General features: G+C 28.2%; 1 protein-coding gene across 1 annotated transcript in view; it reads left to right on the top strand.

The window, feature by feature from the left end:
* The window catches only part of LOC113375131 (lysosome membrane protein 2-like), a 51,768-nt gene that overhangs the window by 3,480 nt on the left and 21,596 nt on the right, over window positions 1-26,692 (top strand). Inside the window, exons 2-6 of the mRNA XM_026615079.1 lie at window positions 19,466-19,557; window positions 22,879-23,042; window positions 23,760-23,901; window positions 26,111-26,317; window positions 26,519-26,646. Coding sequence (XP_026470864.1) covers window positions 19,466-19,557; window positions 22,879-23,042; window positions 23,760-23,901; window positions 26,111-26,317; window positions 26,519-26,646 — 733 coding nt within the window. The remainder of the gene's footprint in view (window positions 1-19,465; window positions 19,558-22,878; window positions 23,043-23,759; window positions 23,902-26,110; window positions 26,318-26,518; window positions 26,647-26,692) is intronic.

The raw sequence follows: 26,692 nt of genomic DNA on the forward strand, positions 1-26,692 counted from the left end.
TATTTTATGTGGAACCAGAAACTGCATGTAATTTAGCACTTAATCTGTTTTACGCCACCCCTACTTTCAGAATATGAGCTTCCACAAATCAGATAGAATCAATCTTTTTCTGTATTGCATTTTTATTTTCTTTTCTATTTAGTATTTTGTCTTAGTTCAGTTAGATTTTTCTTACATGTTCAGCCTTTCAACCGAAAAAGACATAAAAAACAGGTTACAACCGTACCCAACGCACAATTTGGATACAAAGCATCGTTTTGACGAAGCTAAATTACCTACGCAAAAACTAATTGCTGGTAATTAACTACTAATGATCAACTCATAACATAATAACAAACAAAGTATACAAGTATACAGTTATTATTAAAAGAAATCAAACAACAAAAACTTACTATTGACTCTTTAAAAGCAATGCGGTCTACAGATCATGTTAATGTAGGACGCTGACTCAATGCGATAATAGAAACTTGTTCGAACAAAAATACTTTATCTTTCTCCCTTTGAACCGTTTCTCAAAATCAGTATAGTTTATCAGTTATGATTATATGTCACTCCCGTGCTATGGCACAACCGTACCGTCTCTTCTTAATGATTTTCTGCATTAATGTTTCCAGTTTATGAACTTTCTTTCAGTGTCTAAAAAAATATGTACACCTTAGTGTAACGATATTTAACAAATTCATTATTCCACAGAATTCACTACTATTCGTGTATAAATTTCATTTTTTGTAAATTATGAAATTTATACTTGTTACTTGTCTAATTAAAGCTCGGCACTAATACGTACCTATATATGATTATAATTTATATTTTTTTCAAAGTGATTAATTTTTATGATGTCTGCAGTGATATTATGATTTCGTATTATTTTCTCTAATATATAGAGTTCTGTAGAATCTATATTATAATTAACTAGCCGGCCCGACAGACTTCGTCGTGTCAAAAGAAAAAAATGTAATGTGGCGGTGTTTTGTGCCTACCTTTTTTCTATTCTTTGCAAAAAATTATCCTGAACAGAACCGTCACCCTGGTAATAATTCGGTGTGAATTAAAAATAATTAAATAAAACACCATAAACATTTAAAAGTAAGTAATTTTAACCATGTAAATCATAATTCAAAAATAAGTTCAATTTTCATTGTAGTGCTTTGTGATAAACGATGTTTTTTGTTTGATTACCTGGCGCATAGACAAACAAATCTGATGGTTTTCCAATACGGAAACAAACAACATACAATTTTTCATGTGAGAAACATGGGTTTTCTAAATTAATATCACAAACACTTAATGCAGCGGTTTCCAACCTTTTCTTCCTTGCGCCCCCTTTTCGAATGAAAAAAATATTGCGCCCCCCCCCCTTCTTATTTTTCTAACAATTTAATTTAAATATACTTAATATAACTGAAATTATGCCAAATAATACACAGTATTATAAAAATATACATGCAAACATAACTATTTATTATAAGAATTTTTTGTTTCACATAAGTAAGATCTCACATATGGTGATAAAATTTCTAAAGCATTATTTGTCAAAGTGGGAAAATCGTCCTTTACTGGTAACCAAAACTCAACAACATATTTTCGTCCTAAAACATCTGTTTCAATGTGCTATCACTAAATAAATCAATTATCATTTTCTGCTCTGCTGTTGAATGACCAAAATCATCATGATACTCAATGACAAATGGATTTCTAATCCATTCGTATTTGGACGTAATTAGATAAAATAATTACTATATATATATATACTACTAAATATTACTACGTAGACTAGTCATATGACTGATATAATAATAAGATCTTTACTTACTTCTGTTTCATCAGTAACACAAGTAATTTTAAAAGTGGGAAACATGTTAAAGTTATAAAGTTATTTTTACTAGCTATACACAGTTCTAATTTTTTCATAAAAGCCGTAATCTTGTCTTTCTGAACAAAAGCACGAATTTGAGATCCTTGCATTGATTTATTTAAATCGCTAAGTCTTTGAAAAATATCACTAAATACGCAAATTTTGCGAGGAACTTTTTGTCGTAAACAAGATTACTCCGTCTCTTTTGTTATCAGCAAGAAATATAGCAATTTCTTTTTTGAGCTCAAACATTCTTAGAAGTACTTTAAGTATTTTGCTGATTGTTTTTGACAATTACTCAGCATTTAATAATAATATTTTTGAAACAGCTTTGCGCCCCCCTTGGAACGGTATGGCGCCCCCCCAGGGGGGCGCGCCCCACAGGTTGGAAATCACTGACTTAATGATACCATAAACGCACTGAAAACTGTAGTCGTTTAATCTCAAATGGCACATCATGTGGAATCATTGGGATACACGGTGCGAGAACATCTTCTGCTTTATACTATCCTTTCAATATAGTAGCTTCCATCACGTTGTTTGGTAGTTTTTTTATCGCTAACCTTCGAATTTGCAACCGTTGCAAAGGCGCGGTTGGTCGATATTTTGGTCGAAATATAACATTATAATTGCCGATCCAACCTTTAATTGAAGATTGTGAGGTGACAATCCTAGCAAATCCAGCGAGTTTAAAAACTCCGGTGGATCGTCTTGGTTAGTTGCTGAATTAACTGATTCGCCTGTAATTTGTTCTTGAGTTTTTTATTTGCTGCTAATATAGCTTGATTAATAGAAAGATATTTCTATGTTTATATAAATATATTCAAAATTAGATTATCAAAAACTACACAAAATGTCATGACATAGATCATTGTTTTTTTTACAAATTGCGTCGCCTACTCGATTAAAGAAGAAAAGGGTTGTTTTTAGGGTTTTCCCGGCAATTATTCGTTTTTTTCTCGCCGTAACAACCATCCTTGGACTTCAACGAACATTTAAAAAAAAAAATTGGCCTAATTGGTCAAGGCGTTGTTGAGTTATGCGCTTACCAACACATTTTGCGATCCATTTTTATATATAAGATAAATTACTTCCAAAACAAACAAATGAATCAGAAATGTAAACAATACTAAGGAATGTTATTTTTAATTACCCCTAAATCTTTAAAAAAAAATATTATAATGACAGAATTATATATAAATCTAAAATCAAACACAAAAAAATTATCTTCACCAAAATTAACACTATACTTTCTATGCAGCATATGAGCTAACCTATATTATCTCAGTATCAACAAATTAAATAAACACTTAAACAATATTTTGTTTTGATCTAATTTAGTTGCACTTATAAGTGGTTTTTCGGCAGCATCACAAAGAATGGTCAAGTGAAACATTTTTTTTAATAGTTGGATCCCAAGTCTGAAACTTTGAAACCAATTGGTATGTAACATTCTTTCTATAACTTAAAAACTATCATTGTGCAAGTCTTTAACTTTGAATGGTAATACACTTTTAAATGCAAAATCCGAATAAATATATGTGATGATGAAATATATGTATTATTATATATGTAAAGGTCTTCTATGACCATAATCAGCGCCTATTTGCTCATTAGTGCAACTAGATAACAACAAATATTTGAATAATTTTAAAATTTCTTATTAAAAAAAATGAAAAACGCAACATAATCATTCTGTGAACTATACGAGTTAAATTAAAAGCGTATTAATTATTCATCCACTTATCCAATAGTTTAATTTAATTATGCGCTGAGATTCTGATTAATTTATTTGTATTTATTAAATTTATTAACATATATACTACACGTCCTTCAACAAACCTGTCGCATATCTAGTGTTGCATTATGGAAGAATTGTCGAAGTTAACGAAAAGATATTCTAGAAGTTATAGAGGGTAATTTATTGAAATAATATTTTTTATAAAATTATGCGAACACAAATTGCATAACATAATATTTTATTTTATGCAAAAATTTTAATCAGTTGAAAGAAATCGGAGAGCAATAAAATTTTATATTAACTAGCACCACACCATCTATTAAAATTATTATTAAAATGCAGTGCTTTTTATATGCTATAAGATTGAATAAAATAATTTAACTATTTTCATTTACACTACTACATATTGATATTTATCAGTGAAAAGCAACCTGAAACTTGTTAGAATTATTGAAATCTCTGCAAAATTTTCAAAGCTAAGATTTCTTTAGTGCGATAAGAACGATTCCTCGAATTAGTGTTTATCTTATTATTAGCACGTGCTTTCTTCAAATTAATAAATATTTAAACTAAAAATAAACAAAATGCAATTGTGCAAACGGTATTTATAAAATAATCTGGAAAACTAAATTTACCAAAATTATCACTAAAATAAAAAAGTCACATCTTTCAGAAATAATATTAAATTACATTCACAATATTTGTTATAAATATTCGACTTGTGTGAGTTTTGCTCTAATATGTAAACGTTAATATAAATTTTTGAATTCGAACAAATATTGTAATATTTTTTTAAATGTGTACTTTACACACTACTTTAGTTTGTCAAAGTAGACGTTATTTAGTCCTATTAGCTGTTGAACTAATTTGACTTACACCGATTTTACAGATGGTAACCTAAAACCAGTTGTCTCGTTTCTTTATATATCTATATCTATATTTTCAAGTGAAAACCTATGTCACTACTGCTTGACATCAGGCTCCATAAAACGGGATCGATTGGGACTTGATTCAGGTCCAGTCGCTCTAGTCATGATTGAGCCAAGTGTACAATCATTTTAAATTTTAATTATTTTCAATGCTTTGATTTCGAATCAGAAATAAATTAAAATATCAAATTATAATATATTGATCAATGAAATTTTTAATATACGATTTAAAAGATCAGGGTTGAAGAGCTTATCATCCTCATATTAAACAAACCGTTATTCGCCAAAACATCAAAAACATTAAACATTTCAAGTTGATCAATTCTAGAGTTGTTAGTTAAAACGAAAGATTCATTGAGTTTTTCTTTTCAAGTATAATATTCGCAGTTTTTTGTGCTTATTACGAAAGTTTGAAGCGATAACCTCTTATCATGACGCTTTTTGATTTAATTTCTGTACCACTCCGAATGTATTATAGATGCTTTATCTGTTATATGAAAATTTGTAAAATACTCTTCAATCAGTAGTTTTTAATTCACTAGTCTGACGTCCACGTTGTGATCGAGGAATTGTGTTAACATTTTTATTTAGCGAGATTAACAATAATAATACAGTTTAATTAAATTATATTCGCTTGTAATTGTTTGGCTGTGTAAACAATTCAGAGTTATCAAAGAGGCGAACGAAAATATAAATTTTATTGTCGATAAATAAAAGTGTAATGATTGATCGGTGTAGTTTTGATTGCATTAATTGTAGGTGAGTTTCTGTATAAAGAAGGCAAAATGACTAAAATTGTGAAAGAAAAAGTACCATCGGCATGGTCAGTGGAATGTGTAGGTAAGAAGAACATGAATGTTAATGAATAATATAATTTTTAATTACGTAAAACACTTATTAGCCGTGATTTTTTTATCGATTTAGCACGAAATTTATATATAAAGTATAAAATCATTGATATGCTAAATTGTGAGTGAAAAGTTTATGTATTGTTGAGCACATTTGTTCAAAATGAACAATAATTGTTCAATTAATCTAAAATAAGTATTTGATATAAGATATAATAATAAAAAATAAGTTATTTAGTATCAATTTTGACATACACATGCACACACACACATATACATATATATTCAAATGAAATACTATTCTGATAGTTTGTTATCAATTTGCTACCCTGAAACTTTTTATCTTACAGTACCAGCAGGGATAGTGTACAACTTTAATCATGTGTAATAATTTGTGTAATTATTTGTATTGGTGAAAGTGATTTTAACAATATCTAAGTCCTATGATGTCAATCGTACGTCAATAAAACAACTCTGGCCATTTTTATTCTAATACATAGATCAAAAATACTGTAATTAGAAAAGCAATGTAAAATTATCTAAATTTAAATCTTTTGTATTTAAAACTATGATCACAATTAATTAACAAATATTATAATCTGCGTCAAAACAACCAAAAAAATTCTTGCAGTTATTAAAGACGCAAGTGACCACGTGCGCCTCTGTTATTTTGAATTGGGATCGTTGATTTGAATTAGTTTGAAAAGAATTATTAATTAGGGCCTATTAATACACTTAATAAAGGAACACTGAAATCTTAAATCATAATTGTTAATCTTTGCTAATTAAAAAATCTTGAATATGTGCTCTCGTAATACTACCTAATTTAATGTTCGCCAAATATTATTTCTCAATATTTTATGGGCACATAGTGTACTTTTATGTCTCAATATTCAAAAAAGTTTTTATTTTGTTGAATTATAGTATTATTATAAAGAAAAATAATTCTTCAGTATATTTATTTTGCAACGTGCTATTCATTAATAAATTCATATTATTTTGTATGAACATAGTAAAGGATCAGTAGTGAAAGATAACGCTAAATTCATATGACAAAATGGTACGATGAATGAACTCGAGATCAAATTTGCGGGTCGGCGGGTCAATGCTTTGTCTTATATTGGATTGGTTCTTGAAATTTGACAGATACTATTTTAAGCAGATTTTTGTAATAAAACAACTACAGGGCCCGTCATTAAACGATTAGAAAATTTTTTTCAGTGGCCCAATGAGGCAGCCATCGTAATGAAATTATTTTCCATTATTAACCGAAATAAATAACAAAATATTAAAGAAAATATTCAGCAGTTTTTTGTACAGTATTTACAAAAAAAAGTTATTTGGCGGATCGCTATCTAACGTTTTTGTACTTTCAAATGAAAAAATATTCAGTAGTTTTTTTCGCATTTTCAAAAAAAAGTTATTAGACGGGCCGCCATCAAATTTTTTCTTCATTTCATTTTTCTTCTTTGGCTAGCCAAAGTAGCCATCTCAATGAAATTAAGTTCCATTAATAACTTGTGATTGTACTTTCGAATAAAAAAATAACCGTAGTTTTTTGTAACATTTTCAAAAAAAAAGATAAAGCGGATTTTTTACACCCACCCACACACACATATAATAATAATGGGTAGTACTGCCCTAGGCAGGTCTGTGAGCTGTGTTAAACTCCAACTCGATTCAGGGAAGAAGTTGTGTGAGAGCTTTTTCCATTTCCATTTCACACCGCAGTTCCCATATTTTCAACAGGAAACTTTTGCTTCTTTTTAAAATCTTTTTTCAATTTTAAAGGTATTTAACAAAATAAAAGCTACATTATTCAATGTAAAATATAAATTTTATGGGTACATTTTTCATAGAGATATCACTGTATACAAGCTCGATCTGGTATTTCTTCAGAAATATTTATCAACAGAGTTAGAGTAATTATTATTTAATTTATTTCTTGTAAAATTACTCTTTATAACTTAATTTCTTTTTTATTTATCATTTTTTATTGTTAACACCATTGCCAAGGTAAAGGTTAAGTGGGTCCTTTTTATCCCACCCACGAGTAAGCTTTTAAAAAGGTTATACAAAAAAACTGTTGAATCTAACTTCAAATTAACGATAAATCTTATAAATCAAAAAGTGACGAATACTTTAAAATTATATTAAGATGTTGTAAACTAAACAACAGTGTTCACGTCCAAACAACGAAACAAAATACTTTTTGTTTCGGATTGTCAAATATTTCCATTTATCTCCCGATAGCAACGATAGCAAGAATCAATGTGATGGCTGGTTGTACATCTTTTTCCCCTAATTTCAAATATTGTTGGTAAAACATTCTTAACTTTACTTGTTTTGGAGATATCGGATGAGGATCTTTTTATCCGCTGAGCTTTAAGCCCTGATCTACCCTATATACGCGAGAAAAAAATTACTAATCAAATTACAAAAATAGGTTGAAATTGAATGAATAAGAAAACAAAGCAAGATTAAATTTAATGTATATATTAATTGATGAAATAAACCAAATTATTTTATTCATATTATTGTATGTGATAATTAAATAACTAAACTGTAAAAATTTAGTACACAAGTTGCACAAGTTGTGTGCACTTAAAATTTATAATTAAGCTTTTTTAGTAAATATAAAATGAGACTTGGCGAATGAATAATATACCTAATGTTTTGGAACTACAATAATCAAACTTTATATTTTATTGTTCTCATATCTATATTGGAATATTTGAAGCTTTTAAAAATAATATATTTTAGTGTAAGTTTCAATCGCAGTAAACGTTTTGAGGATTCAAAAAATACGTCGATTGTTATCTTTATACAACTTGACCTCTTGTTTCCTGTACAATACATTTTATACTATGTTTTCAAGGATATATTATTGAACTTGATCTAAATGGAAATTTTCAAATAATTAATCTCATACACGTTTTATGGGGCGTAAAAAGCTTAATATACAAAAATGTACAAATTATATTTAAAAAAATAATCTAGTTACACTATCAAAATTCTTCCGATCATTTTATGATAGTAGTAGTGAGGAAAAATACACTATACAAATAATTTACAAAAAACAAACTAACATATTAAACCAAAAATGGTACAAATTTAATTTAGAAGAGTAGTTTAGTTTTTATTTTCCTCACTTTTGATTATTTTGTATAGTCATTTATAGCAATAATACAAGTTATTAATTGCGGGGAAAGAATATATAGGCTATGGAAATGACATATATATATATATATATATATATATATATATAATCTTATCTAAATAAATTAACAAGTGTTTTCATGCGCTGCTTACCGATGATCGAACTTTTGTATTTTATAAATATTTTTCTTATGATTTTCTAATACAGTAACTTTCAAATTATTTAGCAAATTAATGTTAAACTGCCGATAACAGCAAATATAATGAAGTAAATGATAACTGATAACGGCAAAATATTAACGTGAACAAATGCCGCCAGGTGAATGAACACATTTAAATTACTTCAGGCCGATCTAACGGACATCGAGAAAATGCGCCGGGTTGGATGTGATAATGTAACTTAATTTGAGTGCGATTGTGCCACTTTGTTTTGATCAGCCATAACTTTGATAATTTACTAGTTTACGTGCAAAATATATGGTAATTTGAAATTTGTCTACGTGAAAATACTGAAATACTGTTTTTAAATACAATGATTTAGATGATTTGATGAAATCCACATACTCAGGATGGCATAAAAACAGGTTACAAGACAATAGGTACAAACACCAAAATGATTTTCCCTCTTTCACTTTGTCTTTGTAATTTTGTCTTACCGTTAGTTAAGTTAGACTTTTCTTTATTTAATCTTCACCCGAAAAGGACAAGAAATACATGTCACATTAAACAAAACTAATTGCTGGCAATTAACTACTAATGTTCAACTTACTAAAAAACTAGTGGTGTATGGCATTGTGCCTTAAGGCAAATTGTTGGAACTTCCCGTACCATAACGAAATGTTCGAGGAATATTAAACATTTTTAAATAGATTATTATAAATACTATAATTTAATATATATACTATATTATAAATATAGACATGTGTCTAATATTTATTTATAAGAATTTTATAAACTGAATTACAAAGTTAAAGTCATTTATTTGAAGTATATAAGTGAGCTTTAAAACTGTAGTCAAAATTAAAATTGAAATCTGAATTATTTTCAATATACAAATTTTTTCCCCAAAAGCAATTGTTTTGTCAACACAAGCAGAAAGTTTTTTGAATCACTCAATTCGTATGCTTATTTCTCTCAAAAACTGCCATTTTTTGTATATTCAGCTCTATATCTTCGAAATGGTTAGCCCTGCCTTTGCTAGCACATCTCACTATCAATAGGAATCGAATGTTTTTTGAACCATTCAAATCGGTTGATCCGTGCGCCCGAAATCGTGAACGAAAAAATGCGGACACACAAAACACACACACATCCATTTTTTCTGAGGTATGCCAAAATGTTCAGAAACCTTCAAAACGTGGAGAAATGCAAAAATTTCCATTTTCGAGTTAAAAATTGCTGGCAATTAACTACTAATGTTCAACTCACCAGGAAATAGCAAAGAAAGTGATTTTATGTATACAAGAAACTTTAAAAGAAAGGCGGTCTACAGATCATGTTCTGACTCAATGCAATAATGGGATCGTGTTCAAACAAACAGACATACATTTTTTTCCTTTGGATCTATGCCAAAATCAGTATAGCTATTATGGCGACTATCATTATCGTACCCAGCCTCCCCTACTACGGCTGTTTCCCGATTCAAGTAAATAATTTATTGAACGTGCAAACTCATGTTCTACGAAGCGCATCATTTACATGCACGACTAAAAAATAGCTCCATAGTATTTACTATACTTTTTGTAATGTATCGCGCAATAAATATAATTCATTCAAGATTACACTGCCAGTAGTATCCGTTCATAATAATATATTTGGAAATTCTAATATTTATGTAAATAATCATTACGAAATAAGATGAGATTTATTAATTAGGAAAATTTATCGAACATTCACGAGAAATATAATAGACGTAGATCGATATATCAAAATGTCTGGACTGTCGACATTGCAAATTTCCTGGTAATGCGTCAAATGATTGAAAGATGTGTTTGACCTCTTTCCGCGTTCGCGAAAACCCACACAGACAGATCACGAACTTTTACCATCAGTGACGAAGCTGTGACGCTCCTGTATCGTACGATATTTCTATTTCTAATGCTTTATAAATGCATTTACGAATACGTAGCTAGTGTATTTATTTTATCTTTCATGTATACAAATACATATTTCATATGCGTTGAGTTCGGCCGATACGTTACAGATGGGCAGTCAAGTATGCTCTTCAAAGGGCTTGCGTGTTAGGACAGTTAGCGCCTATGCCATTGATAATCCGTTGGGTAAAAATTGTGCCTTGTTGCCTGCAATCCTAATCACTTACGGAACAAATTACAAAGTTATTATGGAGTTCAAGGCTAATTCTGAAGACCTAATCGTAATATCTCTTTTATCGACGCAAATATTTTATTCCTAACAATAAGAGAAAAAAATCTAACATTTTATACTCAAATTCTTGTACTTCTTATTTAATTCTTATATAAAATAAATTTATTTTATTATTTTATTAAACTTAATAATTGTTTAACAAGAATATTGGAATGTTCGAACAAAAGATATATATCCAGCCTTAAATTAAGAAACATCGCTATTAAGAGATGTTGAAAATCTATAATAATAGTATATTATTTCCTTATTAGTTTTTTTGCTTGTGAGTACTATTGTTTAGTTTACGAGGCCTTAATATAATTTTTAAGTAAACGTTATTTATTTTTTTTACAAGATGTAGAGTTAATTAACTTCCCGTAGGGTAAGTTATTGTAATCGTCCAAAAATCGAAATTGAAAATTTTTACATTTCTTCACGTTTTGAAGGTTTCTGAACTTTGGCATACCTCAGAAAAAATGGATGTGTGTGTGTATGTATGTATGGATACAATTTTTCGTCCACGTTCTCGGGCGCACGGATCAACCGATTTGAATAGTTGAAAAAACATTCGATTCCTTTTGATAGGGAGATGTGCTGATTAGTTTTGGGCAAAGGTAAATCCAGCCGTTTCGGAGATACGGAGCGAAGAATGCAGAAAATAGAAATTTCTGAGTTTTTGAAAGATCGGAGCATCGAATTTGAATGATCCAAAAAACATTCAATTCGGAATGACGGGGAGAAATGGTTTTTGCAAAGGCAGATCTAGCGGTTTCGGAAATACAGAGCTAAATGTGCCAAAAATGGCAGTTTTTGATAGAACTAGGCGTCCGAATTGAATGATTCAAAGAACTTTCTGCTTGTTTTAACAAAATAATTGCTTTTGGAAAAAAACATTTTTGTTTCAATTTTTTTTTTTGCGAAAAATATTTTTCGTAAAAGCTTCTACATGGGTGGGGTAAAAAGGGACCAAGTGAACCTTTACTCTGACAAAGGTGTAAACAATAAAAAATAGTAAATGAACAAGTAAATCAAGTTAAATTTTTTTTCAAGATAAATTAAATAAATAGTTATTCCAACTCTCTGAATAAATACCAGATCAAGTTTATATACAGTGTTATCACTGTAAAAAATGTACCCATGAAATTTATATTTTGCATTGGTTAAATAATGTAGCTGTTATATCGTAAAATCCCTTGTAAAATTAAAAATAAGACATTGGATTTGTTTGCCTTCTGGCCGTCCCATTTTACGCCTATGGGGAAATAAGAAGCAGGCGATAAATTTTTGAAAAACAGCAAGAAAATACATTTCTACAAAGATGAAATTTCTTATATTTTTTGCATTGGTGTAGTAATGTAGCTATTATTTCGTGAAATCCCTCGTAAAATTAAAAATGAGACATTGGATCTGCTCGCCTTCTGGCCGTCTCTTTTACGCCTATGGGGTAAAAAGAAGCAGGTGACAAATTTTTGCAAAACAGCAAACAAATACATTTCTACAAAGATGAACTCTGTGGGAGTTTCACTAAACAAAGTCCGTTAGTTGTTCGGTTGATATGTGTTATTTAGGGTGATATAATTAGTTTTGTTTTTACAATATAATTGCTCAAACTCAAACTAGACCCTTGTGGCCGCCTTACCCTACTTATTGATATCGAGTCGGCCAAGGTTGTCGAGACTAGTTTGTGCATTATTACAGTCTTAACAATTACACCACAACGAGCTCATTTAAATGAATTTATTAACAAAAATTAACGAACACAGTAACATACAGTATTGCAGTAAATTATTTCGAATCTCATGTTATATGAATACATACACATATAACATACGTAAAGCACAATGATAAATATTAATATAGGCAATAATAAAATAATTAATAATAATGAACTGTTTTATAAATATCGTTATGATACTGAATAGCCTATGCCCAAATTATATACTCATAATCATTAATTGCGTTCTCAAAAATAATTTAAAAACAAGTCTTTCAATTATTTATAGACGTGTAAAAAATAACATGAAATTATCTTGAAACGTAAGTTAAATGTCACATTTTGTTTAATTTATACTTATATTTCGTTAATTCTTAATATGTTTTGAAATAAATAAAATTGAAATAAGAAGATAACGAAATATAATTAAAAATATTATAATTTATTCTATTATATTAATATTATTATTTTATTCTTAAATAATTCAAATATTAATATAGTATTATTATAGTAAACCAATACAATTTTCCCAACCTTACAATCAAAAGTTAGTTTCTAATAAATAATCAGAAAACTAGTGAATAATCAGTAACGACCTGAGAAAAATTGAAAAAGTTTAGATTCATGTCGGTCTGAAAATAAAAAGAACAAAATTGGGTCATGAAATGTGTTATAATAATAATGGGTAGTATTGGCCTAGGGCAGGTCCGTAAGCTGAGTTAAGCTCCAACTCGATATTCAGGGAAGAAATATTATGAGAGATTTCCCATTTCCATTTGTCATAACTGTGGATATATGAATGCATATTTGGAGTCAGTTTTTTTCCTTTTTACTGTTAATTAATTTATAACTTAAATAGTTCATAATGAATTAATGAATTGATCAAACGTACGATCAGGCATACATGTTCCTCAGGAAGAATTGGAGAAAACCTAACTTTGCCGACAAAAACGGATAATTTTGCATAAATAATAGTCTGAATTGCTATCGATAACAATTGTCATAGAAAAAATATCACGCTAAATAAAACTTAGCGGCCGATATGAATTTAGTTGTTAGAAAACATTTACCTCAATACGATAGTGCAATAGTACCTGTTTGATTGATTTTTAAATCTTATGTATCTAACATGGTTTCTCCACAATTTTATTCGCGCTTTTCGAGTGTTAGAAAAGGAACAATCATCGTCAATGGAATTTTTCGTAAATTTAGAAGAAAGATCTCCGCTTTCAATGGAAACTTACGGGTTGATAGAGATCGCGGATGTTCATTTTTTAGTGAGTCGCCGATAATTTTTGTTTAGTAAAACATTCGATATTGGTCAGACATTAAATGAATAAATAAATTATTTTATTACTATCAATGGTGAAGGAATATTGAAAATATCACAAGATAAAATGAAGTGACGTGCAATCACCAATCAGCATGTCCCTACAATAAACATATTTTTTATCCACTTATTGGTTAATGGGTTATTCTAGTCTAGAAGCAGGAATTTTATGTGACTTTTGAAAGGCCGTAAAAAAAAGAAAACAACATTTATTTTATCAATTTTTTGTAAGTTTTAGTAACTTACTAATGTTTCAAGAATACAGAGAAAAACAAAAATTAAAAATAGTGAAAAGGTGTAAATTCTAGTAGGTGATGAATTGGAGGCTACAAAAAAATTTTAGCCCTCCAAATAATCCGATAAAAACAGATTACAAAGCTATAAAAATGTAGCATTCGTATGAACTACAAATAGGTTAAACTATTTTTTTTTAGAAAATAGCAAATTCTAAAAAAAATTACAACTTTTTTTATATTTTCCATTTTTTTTAATAGCAAAAATCGGAATTTGGTGATAAGCGTAATTTAGTTCATGAAAAGTCTATAAAGAAGACTCTATAAACATTTCAAATAATCGGTCAAATAGAAGTTGATAAATACGATACTCATAATATCGAAATATAATATATATTATATCGAAAAAGATAGTTTCGAGGAAAACGCATTTAAAATTTTGCGAAAGAAGGAAACATATGAGGATTATCGTGGTTAAAACTGCTATATCTCCCAAAATTATTCAAATTTTGAAAAATTCTCTTCAACAATATGTGTATTGTTGTGAATAAACTTCAAAAATAATAAAAAAACGATTTCTTTAAACTTCTAGTCCAGAGAACGTATTAATTCCATTCTAGCTAAAATAGATTTCTTATCTAAAATATTATGTATATAGTAAGAAGTCAAAATCATAACGAAAGTATTGTACCCTAAGTATTTTAAGGAATATTAATTAATAATAATACAAATATCAGAAACAAATATTTTTATACAATGTTTCATGTTTTGCTATCAATTTTTATTATCAAACACACAAAGTTTTATCTCATTCAGACTTTCTCATATATACAAAATTCGCTATATCCTCTCTAAAAACAAAATTTAATATCGGTCATAAGTGTAAAGCTGATATCAAAGTTAATTTACAAAAAAATCCTCTAACGATGAGCAAAAATACACTTTTCAAATACATTTTCACTTATACATCTTCACATTTGAATTTAATTCGAGAAAACTCTAGAAACTTACGATTATATTTTGTCAACACTTGTCCCGTTTATACCATTACTTGATTTACACACAAATCGATAATACTTTCCTTATGTATATATAACTTATCCGAAGATATATTTGATTTGAATCAAATAACGACAATTAGACTATATACGAACTTACAAGATACTTGTTAATATTTATATATAAGTTCAAAGACTTATGAATGCAAAAATAAGAGTTTCAACATATTATTTCTAAGATGCATATTGATCTACGAGATCTTAGCTTCTTAAAGCACTGACAATGTAAAAATCTATTCCTCTTATCATATGTTTTAAACATTATAATTAATTACTCAAAAGTTCAACTCGATAGTCTAGACATAATATCTCATTATGAAATAGCACCGAATACATGCGGCTGAAGCAATTTTTCCATACAAAACACATTTCTATCAATTGGCGTTGAATTTAATAAATAAAATTAACAAAATATAGGACAATATTTATAAAAAAAGTAGTTTCGAGCACGAGGCAGTTCAGATAATTGAGAGAGTTCAGCGATTTCTTTGTGAAATAACATACATTAACACATGTTAGATTTTTACGTATAATTTTCACGTAAGGATTTAGGAAACTTTAGTATTTAAAATTTTTGAATAAATGACTTCTTACATATTATTATATTGATCCATTCTATCGTTCGTAATGATTCAAATGTCAAATTGAAGAATAATAAATTCAAACAAAAAGATCGTAGTGCAAAATATGCATTGAAATTCTTTTTTTATTGCAAAAATTTTGAACACTATCTTTTCCAGGAGAGTTGTGAGAGATGCGTGGTTGCAAACAATAACAACTTGGAAGTAGAATTCGACTTTTTTATAAATAATTATATTTATTTTTCTCTAATGAAGAATTATTTAGTTAAATAATTGCAAAATTATATATGTTAGTATTTGCTTATTTTTTTAAATCACTCGATATGTGAATAAGTCTTATCAAAAATTAATTAATTAATTTACATTTATTAAATAAATATTTATATGAGTTAAAGTAGTAAGAACTTTAATCTTACTACCATAGGTTCAATGTTCTATTACCGCCTCGGAAATCTGATATCAAGAAGTAGTGATATCAGTTATCACTTCAATATATAGATCTAATTATGATTTCAAGTAAAAATAGTCTTTGAGGTATATAGGGTAGGGCACAAAGGTCTAATTTTACTTTGAGCAATTATATTGTGAAAACCGAACTAATTTATCTAAAAAATAAGATACAAAAAATAAACAACTATTTGACTACGTTCAGTAAAATTCCCGGATAATGAGTAACAATAAGTAAAGTTTCAGTTTGCTCTTTTTACCCTATCCACGTGTAAGCTTTTATAGAGATTATATAAAAAAAGGTTGAATCTAACTTAAAAATAACAATACAGATTATACCGGAATTAAATAACGTAGACTTAAAAATTATATTAAGGTTTCGTAAACTAAACACCAGTGGTAACAACTAAAGAAAATACTTTTGTTATTGTCGTTTATCTCCATGTAGCAAAGTCGCAAGAACCAAAATGATGGCTGGTTATACATCTTTTTCCCCCTACTTTCAAACATTGTTGGTAAAATTTTTTTAACTTTACTTCTTTTTGAGATATTGGTAGTGGATCTTTTTACCCGCAAACCTTTAAGCTCCGCTCTAAGAGCAATATGTTAACAACTAATATTATAAAAGCTTAAAGAACTCATAATATTTCTGATTGTATATCAATAATACTAATAATAATAAAATTCATGATTTCGGATAATTGAAAATTGTTAGTATGATTAGTATCAAATAGCTTATTCGTATATTAATCAATCGTTACAATTGCGTCAATGCTAAAAATTATCAATTATGCGAAAGATTACCGAAAATTTCGCTTAACCTTAAACATTGTAAGCCATTAACCCGTCTGGAATAATTTTGATAATATATTAATTACATCACTTTAAGCTAAAACGTCCTCGGTTTATCATCATTTAATACATCGTATCAATAATTTAATTGCGCATTCTAATTATAAAGCTGTTATGCATTTGATAATAATTACAAGTGGACGAACTGTAAGGAAATAAATTTGAATTATCACTTTAAATGTTCATTCATGTAATTGCTGACATAGTAAAACTAGTGGTATGATAAACACAAGGTTACAAAAGATAATAGCTACGAAACTGTTACATTAAATCTTTTTAACATTACAGTCAATTTTAAAAATATTAACCATTAGTGTATTAGAATTAATAAATTCAGTACAAAATTAAATTAAATTTCATATACATATTATTTACATTTAATATACTCACCACCGATCGCTTCACCACCGATATCTCAAAAACAAATAAAGTTAAGAACTTTTTAACAACGATATTTGAAAGCAGACGAAAAAGATTTATAACCAGCCATCACCTTGATTTTTATGAAGTTGCAATCGGTAAAAATCTATAAAAATAAAAAGGGATGTAAAAAGGACCAACTGAAATTTTATCCCAAAGGTGCAAACAATAAATAAAAGTAAATACAGATGATAAATTGTTGAAAAACAACAAAAAAAAAACACATTTCCACAATGATGAATTAGCTTAGCTGGCCGTTTTTTTTTAGTGAATATAGATTTGTGTCAGATTTGTGTGATTTATTGTGGACCTTTGTGTCTCTCTCCCTACCATTTGTATATATGGGATAAAATTACTCATTATTAATCAGTTATAAATATTGAAAAGAGTAATAAAGGCAAATAAAAAATAAAAATATTTGTTTACGCCAAAACAAAGCATTCCATAAATATTTTGAATATATTATAAACACACAATGAAATTTGTGATTATTTTGAAAATAAATCGTAATTAATATTCCAATTGAAGTATATTATAATAAACAGTTATTCAATGAATCATAACATATAAGAAAATAATATTAATTCACAAGTAATCGCTTAAAATATTTTAAACATGTTAAAAATAAGACTTATTGTTAGTAAGATTACAAATTTGTCTGGTTTATTAGAACAGCTTTGTCATTTATTCCACGAGTATAAAAATGGAAAAATCCCATAAAAATATTATGTTGTGCTAATTTTGAATAATAAAAAAAAATCGTCACGCTAATTAATAATTTGACCCATTAAGATAAATTTGAAACTGGCTACGTGATTTTCTGCAAATGTTTCTCTACAAGGTCAAAAGTGAATTCGATTGCGATGAAATACTAACCAATTGATTGATAATGAATTGATAATTTTCTATAATTATATTGTAATTTATTATAAACCTTGCATTATGAAATTAATTAAAAGATTTATATTCTATTCATTTTTATTTCAAATGATAACAATTTGCAAAGATTGATTAAAACATTATTTTGATTTGTTACGTATTATTAGCATCATGGATTATTAGTGAAATACTTATAATCGATTTATCTCGTATATCTGTGGAATACATATAAAAGTTATAAAAAAATATTTAAAACTTTTCACAATATTTGCAATACATTTGTAAATATTATAGAATACGAAAGGTATATTGTCAAGAAAACCAAAACGAAATCATAGCAAATACATAAATGCAGGGTTCAAATCCACATTTCGGACAAACTGATATCGGGGAATAAAGATATTCATTTTACTAGAGTATAAATAAAAATATATTTCCATGAATTAGCGACATTGCTACACTGAGTTGAAAATATATAACCACTATTAGAAAAACTACAAAAGAAAACTATTAGAAAATTTACAAAAGATATTGATGAACCGATTCTGCCGCTTTCTATGTTATGAAGAACTTCCATACTAATTGGTTCTAAATATTGATAAATGCCACGTGGTTGCTGTGCAGTCAGGTGTTTTTCTTATTTTGTCAAAAAGAAAACCTAACCTTAGATAACCGGGTTTTTCTGACCCAGCTTCATAACATATGATTGATGTTGCAGTTTATGTGTGAAACGCCTGAATGCACCGCAGATACATCACATTTAGCCAGTATTTAGTATGATTCAGTAGCATAATGTAGGCAAGTAGGAGCGAAACATGGTCTTGCCATAATATTGGTCTGTTGTGCGGCAGAATCGGCCCATGAATAAAGATAAGTTAGAAGGGCTGCTTTCTAAAAGAGTCACTTAGTAAAGTACCATCACAACAGATCATAAGACTTTTAAGTTCCGATTGTTGTTTTAAATAAAATAATGCAAAAGCAAAAAATACTTTCAAATTCTGCCTAAATATATTCAATCAGTATCAATTTTGTATTCATTATATTATTTGTTTCAGTTTTGACTGGAGTGGCACTAGTGTTTCTGTTCAGCATATTTACCTTCATCATAATGTGGTACACAGACGTCTTCAACACGACATTAGTAGCGGTAAGTGATTAACTTAATAGAAAATGCGATAGAAATTAATTCACCCATTACAGTTATCACTATACACTTGACCCATTAAACAAGACAACACTTTATGTCTTTTTGATTTCGCAATTTTGATAACCACTGAATAATGCCTTGAGACATTTTACTGCAAGCACACAGACCACTTTGTAAAATTGTCACGATATAGAAATATTAAGAAATAAAAATTTATATCTTCTAAATTTGTGTGTTCTAAATGTTAAGCCGATACATCAATTGCTTTTTTTTAATATTTAATATTCAGATAATATAAATATACACTAGATGGAATAACTACTGGCAAATCGTTTTCTTTATTGGCCTCGCTTACGTAGACCATTTAGCTATCAAAATTTTATTTTTATATATTCTATATCATCTTTTTATATTCTACACTATCTTCCATATATATTCTATACTATCTATCTTTTTATTTATTTTTATTATTCTATCTATTTCTTTAGCTCTTCGCAACTGATTTCTTCATTCTTTTTTTTCTTCTAAATCTGATCTTCTCGAATTCTAATCTTGCTTTTTCTTCTTACTTCTATATTTTACTCAAATTCAATTCAACTTAATTCTGATCTTCTCCAATTCTTATCTTTTCTTCCTTTCTTCTTACTTCTAGTTTTATTCAAATTCAATTCAATAATTCTAATTATTTTAATTTCAAATTAACTATTTTTAAATTTGACTTTTCATATCTACAATTCAATTTCTATAAAACTTTTCATATTTTTTTTATGTAATTGATGGGCAAATAGTTAAATTGTTCTGACTGAGCTTTTACACAAACATTTATTATGAAGTGTGTAAATAAATATTATCAAATTAAATGTCAAAAAATAAAGTTATTTTTTATTATTCTTTTATAACTTTTACAAGCATATGTAAAAAATGTATGCTTAACTGTAACCATTAAAAACACAAGGAAAATTTTGCGAACTTTTGTGAATGCCGTAAAACAATGTCTTAAACTCGCAAAAGCAATAAAATAGCATCCATGTAACACATTTAAATGACTTTATTCGCTTTTTGGCTGCTTTATTGCAATTTTTACTTCAATATTTAAATTATTATTTCAAAAATCTAATACGCCCTGTAATTAAAACAATCCTCATTTTTTTAAGTGTCGTAGCCATCGTACTAAAGCCTACATATTAATTAATTACCATATAAACATTTTTTATATTATTACTCTTTTAAAATGATATAATATAATCAACTCAGATGATTAAAATCAGGCACAAATACTGTGTTATTAGCGTTTGTATAACGTTTTAAAACAATGATTTAGTAGATTATTATTATATTAAAATAATGGGTAGTACTGCCTTTTCGTGAGTTAAATTCCAACTCGATTCAGGAAAGAAAAGTGTGAAAGATTTCACATTGTCAATTTGCACCGCAGTGGGCTGTCTTCAATTCAAAATAACTTTTTGATTTCTATTTTCAAGTGAAAATGGACATCGTTACTGCACGATGTAATTTGTCCAGAGCGGCTTCGAACCACCTGTCCACGCGAGTTCGTGAGCTTAACCATAACACCATGGAATAGATTATATTATATTCTACTAAAATTCTGATTTTCAGCAGAATCTCCATATTGCATTTCTTCAATTACATCTTGGAAGATCATCAGTAGTTGTCATTTTAAAATTCGCTAATTTTTTACTCGCCTGCAATAACTAGCCAATAAATTCTCCAGGTCATGTTAAGCACTTTAGAAACCCTTATATTTTGAATTCTCACCAAGAAAACATTTTTGTCTATGCTCTATGATTTTTTTAAAGTATTATTTGTATATAGAAGATAGGAACACACAGGAAAAAATTGAGTTAATGATGTTAGTATTAATTCATTACGGATATTTCTCAATTATAAAAAATAAATTGCTTTTTGCACTTATGAAAAAGAACTAAATCTCATTATGATATTATAGAACTTGACGTGGATAATACTGCCAATTTTTCATTCTTTACGTGAATCTTCCAAAACCCATATACATATTATACTACGTACATATTATATTTTCAATATTTACATAATTTTCGTACAAGAATGTGGATTCATCAACTTTTGCCAATTTGCAGTAATATCTATTATTGTATTAATATTTTTTAATTATTACAAATATTAAAGCATACTCGTGCATTATACAAATAAAAAATAATGGTAATTTGGGTTGTGAAAAACATCAATAAAATACATTTCCAATGCATCAGAGTATATTATTCGCATATCATAAAATATATGGATTGTATAACAGATATGTAAATTTTGTTTACTTTTTAACTACTTTGAAGTAAAGATAACCATAAATCAACATGTAAAAATATGTAAAATATGCAATTTCTTTGTGTACACAAACGTTCCAATAAATACATATTTAATAAGAAACTACTAATTAAACAAGACGATATTATTGCTGACGGTTCATTGATTTTCAATCTATTTACAATTTGTTTACAGAAATTTCCTGATAAATCTATATTTGCAAATTAATTTATATTTATCTTAACTACCATCAGTACTTTCGTGATAGATTTCTTAATTTTGTATTAAAGTAGATAGTTCAGACTGAAATATTACAGAAATTATTACTATGCTGAAAATGATTGAATTTAAAATATGATTAGATTATGTTTTTTAAATTACTATTGGACTTGAAAATAATTATTATTACTAGTATTTACTACTGGTTAAGGTAAATCGGGTAAATCATTGAACTTGAATAATCATGATTTTGAAATGTATAATTCTTTTGACAATAATACGATATTATCATCGAATAAGATGAAAATAAAGCTAATTATATCTTACTTTTCATTAAATAAACTAATATTTTAATTTAAAAAAATGAATAGAAAACATATATTGTTTAGACGTTTGTTCATTTAAACGTTACGCAAAAATGAAACGTATTTTATCTTAAATTAATATTATTTAGGTAATAGTTGCTAGACGTTATTATGAATATATTAAATGGGAATAGAGCGAAACTTAAAGGTCCGCGGGTAAAAAGGCCCACGACCAATATCTCAAAACTAGTTAGGAATTTTTTAATAACAATACTTGGAAGTACAGGGCAAAAGATGTGTAATCCATCGCCTTATATCAGAAGATAAAATTCCATTTTTGAAAATCTATCACAAAAGAATTTTCTTTTGTTATCATTTTTTTATACATACACATTATGTCACTTATATCTTTAAGATGTTTTTTTCTTGTCGCAAATTGAAGATAATTTTTACATTTGTTTTGGACCCAATATCTTTATCTTTTGCATATTTTCAGACACGAGTACTATCAAATGAAAGCCAGGCCTTCGAGTGGTGGACAAGACCTCCAGTAAAGCCAGTTATAAAAGTTCACATATTTAATTATACAAATGTTGACCGATGGAAGGCACGCATGGATGAAAAGTTGGTCGTAGAAGATGTAGGACCCTACGTCTATCAGTAAGTAGAAAAAAGTTGAATATATTTGTCATTACAATTGTACCGTTCACAGTAATTTATAAGTACTTACTTTTATCTAAATCTGGCAATATTAGTCAAATTGAGTAAATTGGGCAAATTGGGTAGCAGTTTGCCTAAGGCAGGATGCTTGAACTTCTTGATATATTGATAATTCGCGTTTTTTGTGTCTCATTCCATAACAAAAGTATTTTCTTTCCTAGATAGTTTTTTGGGTGTGAGCATTGTTGTTTAGTTTACCAGACCAAGTGATAAATTCTTGAAAATAAAATATTTGAAATCCGCACTTACCAGAAACCAAAATTTGTCTTCATACATACATACATACTTTGTCAATTTTTCTGCCTAATAATAAATGTGAATGCCTTGAATGAGAAACATAAAATTTGTGAAAAATAAATTTCTTCTTCTCTATGTGTTTATTTTATTATTTGTGCTTCTATCGGTAAGTTTTAGTTAATTTGCTTAAACAACGTTTTACACTTTCAAATTTAATAAATTAGCAAGTTACTTAAACATAACTCGAGTAATAACTATACATATTTTCGAATGAAATTTGTATGTATTAATTGGAACAAATTTCAAAATTTGATAAAAATCTGAGGCTCCTTATTTAGTATATTTAAAATATTAATTAAAATAGAAATAAAGCATTTCAAAATGTATACTTGTAATACAACTTTTAATTCTTTCTTCTAGGGAAACTTTAGAGCGAATCAACCCACGTTTTAGTTCTGATGGGACAGTTACATACCAGGAAAGGCGAAAGTATCACTTCGTGCCAGAAAAATCCACTGGACGGCAGTTTGATCAGTTGCATGTACCAAATCTACCGTTCTTAGTAAGTATTAATTACTTGTACTGTTTCATAAAAAGATATAACATAAAATACATCATATAATAATACAACTAGCATTAACAATCGTATAAAGAAACATTTATTGTGTTGTTATCAGGATCTATTCTATCGTCGTTGCTAATGTTTTTTTATTATTTTCAGCATAAAAATGAAAACAAAAAGAATTTATGACACTTAGCTAATATCGATTACCATTATTTAAAATACTGTCGGAAAATATGCACCACGTGCGATAATAATGTTGATTTACTAATGCACTATTATTTTGACATTTTTTATGAATTGTATGTCATTCATTAATATTTTTTAGACGCAATACTATAAATAAATATAAATTTTATGGATACATTTTTTACAAAAATAACACGTCAGAAATACTCATCAGCAGAGTTGAAATAACTATTTAATATATCTCTTGTAGAATTGCTTTTTTAAATTAAATTATTATTTTTTATTTACTATTGTTGAATGCTTGCCCCTTTGCCAGAGTAAAAGTTCAGTTGATCCTTTTCACCCCACCCCCGTGTTAGCTTTTATAGAGGTTATATAAAAAAAAAACTGTTGGATTTAAATTAAAATTAACTCCACCTCGTAAAAAAACAACAGTGCTTACTAAAAAAACTAACAATGAAATAAAATACTTCTGTTATGGATTTTCAAAAATTGCCGTTTATCTTCCGGTAGCAACGTGGTAATAAACAAGGTGATGATTGGTTGTACATTTTTTAACCTCTATTTCAAATATTGTTGTTAAAAAATTATTAATTTTAATTGTATTTGAAAAATTGGTGGTAAACTTTTTTAATAAATACACGTAACCCCTTTATAACACGGTACTTTTATAACACAGATTCGCTCTAGCATGGTTTAAAAATTGTTACCATCCCCCTTATAACACGATACTTTTAAAGCACGGGTTCGCTCTAACACGGTTTGAGAAAAAAACTTAATAAAATAAAGAATATAGTAAAACATGTGAAAATCAAACTTTATTTAATCTGAATTTAGTGAAATCGCAGTACAAAAATATTCTAATAAACAATGAGCACGGATTGGGCGCGGAGCCACCCATCCATCAACCTCGTAAACCTTGAAATCAAATAAATTCACCAACTTTAAATTTTTGTCACAATCTTGTTGACATATACTAACAATGTCTTTAAAGTTTCATTAAATTCGCAAAATGGGTTTTGGAGAACATACTATCTATTTAAATATTAGTCCATCAACCTCATAAATCTTGAAATCAATTAAATTTTCCAACATTAAATTTTTGTCACAATCTTGTTGAACTATAATAACAATGTCTTTTAAGTTTCATTAAAATCGCGAAATGGGTTTTTGGGAACATACTATCTGTTTAAATACTAGTATTAAACGCGGAGCCACCCATCCATCAACCTCGTAAACCTTGAAATCAAATAAATTTACAAACTTTAAATTTTTGTCAGAATCTTGTTTAACTATAATAACAATATCTTTTAAGTTTCATTAAATTCGCAAAATGGGTTTTTGAGAACATACTATCTGTTTAAATATTAGTATTGAGCGCGGAGCCATTCATCCATCAACCTCGTAAATCTTGAAATCAATTAAATTTACCAACTTCAATTTTTTGTCACAATCTTGTTAAGATTTCATATTTATTATTCTAATAAATAAATATTCTTGCTAATTTGATAGTTATTATTCGAGCGCTCTCGTTCTATAGAAAAAAATTCTAGGCTTATCCGAACAATTAGTTAGTTTAGTCTTAAACAAACATCCTAAAATGAGCATAAAATTTTAATAAAGATAACTTTGCATGTGGTAAATATATAAATATCTAAGCAAGTAATCTTCTTGCTAATATATAAATATCTAAGCAAGTAATCGCAAATATATTGTTTTTGCAAAACGGATCTCTGGTGGTACAGAAAACTGCTCAGAGGATGAGGATAGCTGGCAAAAAAATTTGACTATGTTGGATAGCACTTACTTGTTAACTATGACGAAAAAATTAATAACTATTACAGTGTTTACCATAAAATCATGATTTGTAGCTTTTGCTGAATTATTGGAACGTAACCCCTCTTTTTGTACTAGTTCTTTGTCCCGTATAACACGAATTCGCATAACACGCTACTTTTTTGGAACGTAACTACCGTGTTATTCGAGGGTTACTTGTACTACATTTATAATTTGTTCTCAGATTGCTTTGTCGATGTCGAAAGGTTCTTATTACGTGATGCGAGTCGCGCTGGACGCGGTGTTACGTTCAAACAACGCGGGGCCGTTTAAGGTGTTGCCTGCGCATAAATTCTTGTGGGGCTACGAAGATAAACTGGTAGATATGGCTAAGCCCTTTCTGAGTTTTAAGGAACCATTACCATTCGACAAATTTGGCGTTTTGGCAAATGTAAGTTTTAAGCAATATTATATTACTTATTATTAAACATACATTCGAAATTCAATTTAAGAATAAGATATATCGTACAACAGTTAAAAATTGAAAATCTAACTTATGTATTTAGCGTAATTAAAATTGATTAATTTACTATATAAAATTTAAATTAATTATTAGTCTGCATTATTCTAATTTGTCAATTTTAATTTCTAGCGCAATGGAACCTTGCCAGATGTGATAACGATTCATACTGGTGAACGTGGTATGCATCAGATAGGCGTAATTTCAAAATACAATGGCGAAAGCAAGATGGCACATTGGGGAACAGAAGAATGTAATAGGTAAATACTAAAAACACTTAACATAATTGTTTGAAATGCTGAATTA

The sequence above is a fragment of the Ctenocephalides felis genome, unplaced genomic scaffold, assembly GCF_003426905.1.
Source record: "Ctenocephalides felis isolate EL2017-DRISC unplaced genomic scaffold, ASM342690v1 CF-g0.4_SCAFFOLD_01886, whole genome shotgun sequence".
Taxonomy (NCBI): domain Eukaryota; kingdom Metazoa; phylum Arthropoda; class Insecta; order Siphonaptera; family Pulicidae; genus Ctenocephalides; species Ctenocephalides felis.